General features: G+C 56.5%; 1 protein-coding gene across 1 annotated transcript; it reads right to left on the reverse strand.

The window, feature by feature from the left end:
* Window positions 1-3,342: 3,342 nt before the first annotated feature.
* Window positions 3,343-7,646, reverse strand: SOX7 (SRY-box transcription factor 7). The gene is made up of 2 exons (XM_039697632.1): window positions 7,349-7,646; window positions 3,343-5,485 (listed from the first exon to the last, which is right to left on the reverse strand). Exons 1-2 carry the CDS (start codon window positions 7,572-7,574, stop codon window positions 4,578-4,580), a joined length of 1,134 nt encoding a protein of 377 aa, XP_039553566.1. The 5' UTR covers window positions 7,575-7,646; the 3' UTR covers window positions 3,343-4,577.
* Window positions 7,647-9,872: the final 2,226 nt, after the last annotated feature.

A 9,872-nucleotide genomic window follows, 5' to 3' on the forward strand; every position in this document is an offset into this window, starting at 1 on the left:
TGAAACGTGGAGGTAGGACCTGGACTCATAACATCCGGCAGGAGGGGTTGGCCTTATCTGCCAGGAAACACTCAGCTCCGGATACATCCTCCCCTGCTCCCGGCACCCCAAGCAGCTCCCATTGGCAGTGCTGGGCAGGAAACCACTCAGCAGCTTGTCTCATTCCCTCCTCTGGAGAGACAGGAGGGAGGGCCTGATCCTGCCCTCCCCGCCGTGGGGTGCAGCAGGGTTCGGAGTCAGGGTGGGGTGGGGGAAAAAAAAGGGATGGAGGGGGGAAGGTGAGAAAAAAAAGGGGGGAAAAGGGGATTTAGGATGTGGGAATTTGGGGGAGTTGGCTTTGTTGAGGGTCTCTCTAGGCTCTGTTGCTGATTTGAAGGGTGAGCTTAGTCCAGTCACCTTGCCTCCTTCTCTGCCTCTACTTCTCTCACCTGGTTCTGCTTTGAAAAAACAGGGGAAATTGTTGTCTCCCAGCTGATTTCCTAGCAGGATCCGGATCCCCCAAATGGGGCAGGGACCCCTCTTGCTAAAGGCAGCACAAGCACTTGGTCCTGTTCAAATTCTGGGGAAGAGACAGGTCATGTCCCAGCACTGGTTGGAAAAAACGTGGGAGGGGAGGAAGAATTATCTCTGTTTTACCGACAGGGAAACTGAGGCATGGAACATCCTTGTGGCTGTTTGTCACCAGGGCCCACCCCTCTCCTGTGGCACTGGAACAAGCAGAGAGAGGACAGAGGAGTCACCACCTGCTCAGGGGATGCAAGGGAAATTGCCCAGGGCATGACACACATGGCAGACAGCTCCTGGCCAGCCCAAATTCCAGCTATCCAGGAAGGTGACCTCATCCCAGCACCACGACCTGCACAGCCACGGGGCCAAGAACTGGCCAAGGTCACTGGACACTGGGGGCAGAGGGGTCACACCCTGCTCACCCTGTCCTGGCCCAAGCTGGCACCCCCGAGCAGCAGCCCAAATGTGGTGTGAGGCTGTTTCATCCCTTCCTGCAGCCCTGATTTGATTTTCCTGCTGGTTCCCAGGCTGGGGACAGCAGGCCACAAACCACAAGTCTCCTCAGCATGCACAGAGACAGCCATGGGCTCCTGGATTTGGGATGGGGAGGGAGGAGAAGCATGCCCAGCACTGATGCAGAACAAGTCCTGCTTGGGGTCTAGACTCCCTTCAACATCCAAAAACAGTGACAGCCAGCAGTCTTTTGTATGGATGCCCACTCTCCAAGCAAAACCACCCCTTCCCACCTCTGCCACACACTTATTTTCCATCTGCTCCCTGCAGCAACACCCTGCATCCCAAAAAATTGCTGTGGCTAGAGGGGGTTGACCCATAGCATCTCATTTTCCATCCCCCCGGAGAAGGGGTGGTGCTCCTGAATCCCATCTGGGCTGCAGTGTCCTGGAGGTGGGAGCCGGCTGCTCCGGGCGCTGGGCGTGTGCCCGGATCCGGCCGTGGCTCCCAGGGAGCCGCACCTCGCCTTGGCTGAGGCTCCCAACGCCCTCGGGGGGCCCCAGCTCCCGGTTGGGGCCTGTAGCTGTTCCTGGCGTGCAGAGAGCACAGGGACAAGCTCCCACCTCTCCTCACGTGGCTCTGGGTTGAGCAAGTGGGGACAGGCTTGGCTGGCGGGGCTCTCCGTTCATCCGGGCACGACGGGCTCCTTGGGGATGGGGTGTGTGGAGAAACCCCTTTTCCTGAGGAAATCAGACCCTGGGAGCTGCTGGGAGCTCTTGGAGAGGGGTTTGTTTCCAGCAGCCCTGCATGGGATGAAAGCAAGGAGGGAAAAGGCTTATAGGGTGGTTCCCTTGATCCCATTGTTGTTTAGGGCATGGGGATAAGGAGAAGGACCAGTAGGAGCAGCCAATGTCCTGGAGAAAGGGTCCTATAGGATAAAAAATGTGACATCCCAGATCAGGCTGGTGGCAATACCCAGAGCTGAATTTCTGGGGGGGCTGGGACAGCTGACCCTCCTCCCCAGGGCAGTTTCACTATCCTCTGCTGTCTCTCAGGCCTGGGGCACCACAGGGATTGCAGGGAGAAATGGAGAAGGGAAAAGCAGCCCCACTCCTGCTGCTGGCATGGTCCCACGTGAGTCAACACTGCTGGGCAGAGAGGCCAAACAGGATCCTGGCACCTCCCTCCAGCTCCAAAATCCTCCTGGAAGAGTCACATTTGGGCTGAGCCACCTCAGTACCTGAGGCTGGCAGGACACCCTAAGGCATCCATTCCTTTTCCCCTAAAAGGAAAGGACAAGGGTGAGTTTGGATGCCTGAGAGGTGGAAGAAGGAAGAGGAAGGATGGGAGAGCTGAATTCAGGGGGTACAAGTGGAGGATAAAGGATAACAGGACAGGGTCATGTTGGTGCCTCCCCAAATACTCACACAGCCTCCACCTTCTGGGACCATGGGCTTCGTGGATCAGTGATGTCATTTATGGGAGACAAGGGACAGGATTGGGTTGGATTGGGTTGGGTGACCTCTGAAGAGCCCTCCCAGCCACCCCACAAAGGTGGCATCACAAAGTGCACTAAGAAACGTGCTCCTCCACTTTTTGGGGCCAAGCAGGAGGACCCAGCCTGGGAGGACACTGCTTTGGGAGATGTTTACCTGTCTTGGATCTCCAGAGGTCCCTTCCTAAAAATTCTGGGATTCTCTGTGCCTGGCTTAACCTCAAGGACAGCAGGGACACAGCCTGATTTAACGCCTGGCAAGAGCAGGCTGTGGTGCTTTTCCATGTACAACTACACGGGTTAAGCTTTTCTCTTTGCTGGCCAGGCCACTCAACATCACCTTCATGTGCCTCCCCAAATTTGACCCCCACATATTTCTGAGGCCTCATTGCCTCAATCTGCACCTGAAATGAGGACCCTTTTCAAGGTCCCCACACTGTGGAGCACCTTAAAAGATGAATCACCCAAACTGTGAAAGAAAAGACAACATTAAATGTGACTAAAACCCACATTCCAGGCACTGGCACTCACTCCATAAATTGGCAACATCTGTGCTCACCAAAGGCAAAGCTCTTGACTTAGCTGTAATGTGGAAACAGGATTACAAAGGTCATATCTGAGAGATGGCAAAAGCAGGATCAAGGCCAGCACAGTGACCTGAGCCCCGAGACACTCCATGAAAAGTGAGGGTAGGCACTCATCATGCCCTGAGTCTATTTGTTAAAAAGCAGTACACAATTTGTAAAGATAACCACAGATCTTTGTTTTATTTATAAAAAAATGGAAGTAGAAAAATTTGGTTGAAAATACCAACAACAACAATGACAACAAAAATATAAAAAAATAGCACTTGCACGGGAAATGTTTTTGTTTTGAAAACTGTTGTCAATAGCAACAGCAATTTAAATCATCGAACAATCATCATATAAAAACATATTTATTTAAATTAAATATTTTATGCAAACTCGTATCTACACTCATTCAAAATGCATAGAGTCACACAAAAGAGATGGAATGTATTAGCTTAAAAACCGGTGAACTTTTGGGGTTTGTTTTTAAGTTTTCTTTGCAATTATTATTAATACATTTTGGGGACTGAAACCAGGAAATCATAACCACGTTACTAACTAATCATTACCAAGTGCCATACAGTAAACACTAAGATTAATCATGTCATATAACTGATTTAAAATAAAGCTTCATCTTTATGGAAAGGAAGAGAACTCGAGCAATACAAAATCCGAGGTGGGGGGCGGGAGGAATAATGGAAGGAATAAATCAATGTACAGCTTTATTACAAGCAATAAAACGCCAGAGTTAGGAGAGGGATTGGGCACTGTGGCTCCAAACACGGAGCCTTCCCCTTCAAAGGATGTTTGGTAAAAAAAAGTGTCTGCTACATCATCACCTCTTGGCCAAAATGTTCATCCCAGGACCTGCTCCCAGGGGTGGATGCCAGCTGGATCCTGCCTTTCCAAGCCCTGATCTTACCCCACTCCAGAACAGGCTCAGCGCTCTCGGGGCTGGCTACCCTTCTCCTCGCTGGTGTCCCATCCCCTCTGGCATTTCCCGACGGTTGAATCCCCCGATCCATGCTCTGGGGCAGGAGATGGGGGCTTTAATCCCCATTGGAGCAGTCAGGCAGGTCTGGGTGGTCGGGCAGCAACGTCACCACCAGAACCCAAAACCAGCTCATGGACCTTCACCAAAATCTTCCCTTCTCCCATCCCTGCCTTTCCCCGTTCCAGGGGGAATTCAGACCTGACATTTGCGAGGTGCTGCCACATTCCTGACTCCAAAGCAGAGCTGGGGATACCCCAAAATGAGGGCCAGCCTTCCTGTGCTCCCAGGAGAGTCCCTGCTTTGGAAGAGGGACTTGGCCAAAGGGCTTTGTTGTCGGGAAGTGCTCCCTGGCCGCGGTCGGAGCAGAGCACTCCAGGCTTTGCACGGTGGTGACCCAACAACCCAAATCCTTTACCTACAGCACCGAGGAGACTCCAGGGCCCTGGAGTGGGTCGGACTTGGTCACCCTGAGGGGCCACTGGCGATGTCCCCAGGGAGCAACGCCTCGGAGCAGTGTCGGGTCCTTCCTCGGCCGGTCCAGGCGGCCCCGGCTGGGCTCCTAAGAGACGCTGTAGTTATTGTAGTAGGTGGCCGTGGCATCGGCCAGGACGGAGATGAGGCTGTTCTCGGAGCTGTGGGAGCTGCCGGACACCGGGACGTGCCCGTTGGCCAAGGCCCCGCCGTGGTGGTCGCCGTGGCCGGGGTTGTTGAGATACTGGTCAAACTCATTGCGGTCCATCTCGCCCAGCAGCTCCGCCTGGCTCAGCTGGTCCAAGGTGTCGAAGCCGTGGTGGTCGGGCGGCGGGGAGAGCTGGCCCAGGTGGGCATGGAGGCTGGGAGGGGGCAGGGAGGGGAAGGCGGGTGTGTAGTAGCTGGGAGGAGGAGGAGGAGGAGGAGGAGGAAGGGAAGGGCAGCCGGAGGCCGGGGGGATCATGCAGGTGGCCGGCTGCGGCATGGGGCTGAGCGGGTGGTGGCCGCACGGCAGCGAGCCGCCCGCGTACTCCGCGGAGAAGGTGGCACCGGCCAGGTGGGAGCGGTGATGCTCCTCGGGGCAGGGCGAGGAGAAGAAGCTCTGCTCGGGGTCTATGGCATCCAGAGGGGACATCTCCGGCGGGGTGGGCAGCCCGTAGGGGTAGGTGTCCACGCTGGCGCTGCTGCCGCTGCCTGGAGCCTCCCGGTACGCCCGCACAGCCGGCAGCCCCGGGCGGGGGGGGTACTCACCCGGGCCCTCTTTGTCCCCCCCGGCCCGGCTGCAGGTCCGCTTTTCCGGCACAGAGTTCTGGTCCCGTGTCAGGCTGCCCAGCAGAAAGCCGGGATCCACCCGCTTGCCGATGCGCTTGACCTGCTTCTTCCGACGGGGCCGGTACTTGTAGTTGGGATAATCTTGCATGTGCTTCACCCGCAGCCGCTCGGCCTCCTCCACGTAGGGACGCTTCTGCGACAGGCTCAGCGCCTTCCAGGACTTCCCTGAAACGGAGGACACGCTCCCTTAGCACCTGCAGCCTCCCAAGGGTGCTCAATATCCCACCTGGCAGAGGACACATCCCAAAAACCCCGCAGGGGGATGCGGCGGCAGCGGGTGGGAGAAGAAGGGGGAATTGAGGCTGCTAAAGAGTCTTTAACTCCCTTCAATCCAACTCTTTAGGGATGAAGGGTTTTAGGGTTTAGGGTTAGTAAATGAATCCAGGCAGATGGACTCTCCCAGCTCCATGGGCTGTGGAGCAGGAACAGCCAAGGCCGTGCCTGGCTGAGCAGAGGGTCAGGACGTGCTGTCCTTTAAGGTGCCCCAGCTTGTGCCCTGCCAGGACTTGCACCAGGGCACAAGGAGATCTGGGCACTGTGACAGCTGGTCTGGGTGGTGGAAGGTGTCCCTGCCCATGGCAGGGGGATGGATTAGATGGTTTTTAAGGCCCCTTCCAAACCATTCCATGATTCTGTAATCCTATGACCTCGTATCTCCCTGTTTGAGATAAAATGTTCCCAAGACACAGCACAGAGAAGGAGCATTGGGCAGGGGGGTTTTATCCCACAGTGAGGCTGTGCCAGGCTGCTCCTCAGGGTAAGGGGGAGAAATGAGAATACACATCAAAGCCTTTGATGCCTTCCCATGGCCTGAGACAGCAAAAAATAACACTAATAAGCTAAGATGCTGCATGGCAAAGCAGCAAGGAGAAAACCCAAACCACCAAAGAAAACACCACAGAACTGTCCAGGGAAACACAAACTTTGGACAAGAGGTTGGGCAGCAAAGCTGTGTTGCAATTCGGGCAGCTCTTTCTCAGGCTGTCTGGGCTGATAATTTTGGTTTGGCCTCTTGGTTTCACATCAAAATGGGGATTGAGGGGAAGGGAGAAATAGTGGATGGGGGGTGGGAAACAAATATGTGCTCAAAATGTGTTGTGATCCCCCAAAAGTAACAGCAGAAATACACGCACACCCCCCAGATATGTAATAGTGGCACTGCAAGGACAGACCAGGAAAATTTGGGGGTCCCTCCTTGCAGAGCAGGGCAGCACCCTCAGGGTTTGCAGCAGAGGGGTGGCAGGGTGCCTGTCCCCTGGGATGCAGGACACCATCAGGCTTTGCACCCTGAGGAGTGGCTGCACCCCTGGAGTGTGGGGCAGTTCTGGGGTGAGCACCCCCTGGGTGACAGGGTGGGTGCACGGTGCTGCTCTGGGGTGCAGAACTCCACCAGGTATTGCAGCCCCAGCGTGCTGCACCCAGGCTGGCTTTGCACTCCAAAAACAGCCAGGTAGGTGTAGGGGTGCCCTCCTGCTGAGTGCCAGACCGGGTCCCCAGCTGGGCAGGGTTGGCACCCCCAGGGATGGCCAATGGAGCTGGGATTTGCACTCTGGGGTGACCGGCTGGGAACATGGTCCCCAACCCGGGACACTGGATCTGGATGGGATTTGCACCCCAGAAATGGAGGGAGAGTTCCTGGATCCCCTCCCCAGTGCACTGAATCCGGACGGGGTTTTCACTCCCGGGACCGCAGGTGGGTGCCTGGGGACCAAGCCCGGAGCGCTGGATCCCAGCAGGGTGTGCATCCCATGCCCAGGTGGGTGCGTGGGTGCCTCCCCGGGGCCACCGGATCCGGGCAGGGTTTGCACCCCCGGGAATGCCCCGGTGGACTCACGGGTACCGAATCCGGATAAGGTTTGCACCCGCAGGGATCCCCGGTGAGCCCTGAATCCCGACAGGATTTGCACCTGGATGGCCGGGTGGGTGCCCGGGATCGGGGCAGGGTTTGCACCCCCGGGGATGCCCGGGTGGGTCCCCGATCTCCCCCCGCGCTTCGCCCCCCAAACCCTCTCCCCCCGCGCTCCTCACCGAGCATCTTGCTGAGCTCCGCGTTGTGCAGGTCGGGGTTCTGCACCGCCAGCCTCTTCCTCTCGTCCTTCGCCCACACCATGAACGCGTTCATGGGCCGGCGGATGCGGCTCTCGGAGCCCTTCTCGCCCTGCGACGCTCGGGGGGGTGGCCCTGGGGACAGCCCCTCGCCCGCGTCCCCCTCCAGCCGCTCCGGCCAGGGGAATGTGCTGAGCAGCGCAGCCATGGCCCCCCGGCCCCCCCCGCCCCGCCGCGCTGCCCTCGGGGTCCCCGCGCAGTCCCAGCCTCCTGCCCGGCCTCTCCCGTATTTATGAGCTCCTTGGAAAAAGCCTCCTCCAATGACACCGAAGGGACTCGCTGCTCCTCCTTGTTTGCAAACTCCTCAGCCCCGGCCGGGATGGTGCTGCGAGAAAACTTCTCCCCACCCTCTGCCCGGCACCCCCCCCGGGGAAGCAGCACCCCCAACACCCCCCTGTCTCTTTCCTACTCCCCCCTCCCCCTCTTTTATTATTATTTTTTCCTTATTTTGCTCGCTGAAAGGGAGTGAAGAGAGAGCTGGAGGTGTCCCGCCCCCAAACAGCCCCGCTGCCCCCCTGCACCTCAGGGACCTTCAGACTTTAAATCTGGGGGGTAACACAGAGAGAGGAGATAAAGGCACTGAAAACTTGGAAAGAAAAGGAAAATGGCACAGAAAGGAAGATCCCACTGGGGTGCAAAGGGCCCCTCCCCAGGCTTTGACAAGCTGCAGGAACCCTCTTTGCCAAGGGAAATCGAGGCACGGATCCCACAGACAGGGACAACTTTTCCCCACTTCTCCTGCTTTAACCACCAGCCCAGGCTGTGCTTTGCCCACCCCATGTGGGTTTTCACCCCAAATTTCCAGATCCCTTTGTATGGGATGGAAACTGGGACACAAATGAACCTGCTTGCGGGTCCTTGTCCAGCTTGGTCAGACTCCTAAGGGAGCTTTTAGGGGAAAACAAGGCAGGGATTGAGCTGGGCACAGCTCAAAGAGGATGAAACATTTCCAGCTGGTCCCTGCTCCCCATCCCTGGACACTGGGAGACAAAGGATCTTTTCCTGGCTGCTGCTTTTTATGGAGTGCTGCCCCAACCCAAAAAGGCTGGATGGGATGGAAATCCCAAAGCCACACAACGGTGTTCCCCACTAACCCCAGCTGGGTGTTCACAAGGGTGGGAAAATCATCCAAGCAGCATTCCTCTCACTAGCACAAAGGATCTCCAGGAAGGTGATGGCACCGAAAATCCCCAGCCGGCTGCCCTTTCCCGGCTCACCCCTGCAGCCTGCCCTGGGGAATGCATTTGGTGGCTGCATTCCTGTATGATTTTGACCCGCGGGCACGGGGCTGCAGGGCTGCAGCGGCTCCGCTTTGACTGACCGTGGGTTTCCTCTCCGTGCTGCCAGAAAAGCAGCGGGACGGGGTGCGGGATGGGCGGGCGTTTCCTGAGGCTGGCCAAGGCTGCCCCATCTGACCCCGAGGCAGGGGGGAAAAGCCCGGCGCAGATCCCAGACCGGGGAGTTCGGGCAGGTTTCCCACGTGCCTGGGTGTTCCTATTGACTCTTGTCAGATTAGGAGTGATGGAGAGAGCTCATGTAAATGCGAGCCGGGCAGGATCCGCCTGGGCTTCCTGGTCTCTCCCTTCCCTCTGCACAGGAGCGGGATGGCTCTGGTTTCTTGTGGATTGCAGCGATTTTGGGGTCAGGAGTGCTGGAATCTGCCAACTTTGCTCTCAGCAGAAGCAGCAGCTGCCCTCCCCGAGCTTTTCGCCGGGACAGAACTAAAACCCTGCGGAAGCAGCAACATTTTCCAAAGGAACTGATTAAATCTATTAAGCTATTTACAAGTGGGCTCCATCAGAGCTGCGTTATCTGGGAATACAACAGGAAGGCAACTTCTCTTAAATCTAAAAGGCGCAGGAGATTTCCTGGTCTCGGGACAGATTTATAAACCCTTTCCACACACACACACACACATACAGATATACACACACACAAGGAGGAGCTGCCTTTTATCTGGGGTTTGGAGCCGGGCACACTCCTGGGGACAGCTTGTTCTGTCCCGGCAGCTCCAGCTCTCTCCCAAAGTCCTGTCTCACGCCTTGAAGTGCCGGGATGGGGCAGGGAGGGAGGATGTCAAACTCCCCACCCTGCCCTGCACAGGTCTCCCGGGTGCATTTTGCAGGCTGGAGCTGGCAGTGATATTTTGGGAAGAAAACCTGGAACATCCTTAATTCTGTTTAGCTCCCTTTAGGAAGGGTGGAAGTGTCCTGTGAAAGAGGGGTTGCAAGGTTTTATTTTGAACACGATGGTACTTTGGGTTTGGTGAATGTGTTGCATGGCTCGCTGTTAGTTTTTAACCCTCAGGATGCTCAGGACCTGGATATCATGAATATAAAAACACCTCTGTGGAGGCCCCAGAGGCCAGGGATTTTTAGCAGTAGCAGCAGAATTTCTCTTCCTGGGAAAAGGAAAGAGATGCAATGCATGAATTCCAGTCGATGCC

This window comes from Passer montanus, unplaced genomic scaffold (assembly GCF_014805655.1).
Source record: "Passer montanus isolate IOZ18808 unplaced genomic scaffold, ASM1480565v1 scaffold119, whole genome shotgun sequence".
Taxonomy (NCBI): Eukaryota; Metazoa; Chordata; class Aves; order Passeriformes; family Passeridae; genus Passer; species Passer montanus.

Bases quoted from the DNA above. Each gene is read 5' to 3' on its own strand.
- SOX7 (XM_039697632.1), bottom strand. From the start codon at position 7,574: ATGGCTGCGCTGCTCAGCACATTCCCCTGGCCGGAGCGGCTGGAGGGG. The intron at 5,486-7,348 runs GTGAGGAGCGCG...CCTCCGTTTCAG, and splicing joins GGAGCTCAGCAAGATGCTCG to GGAAGTCCTGGAAGGCGCTG.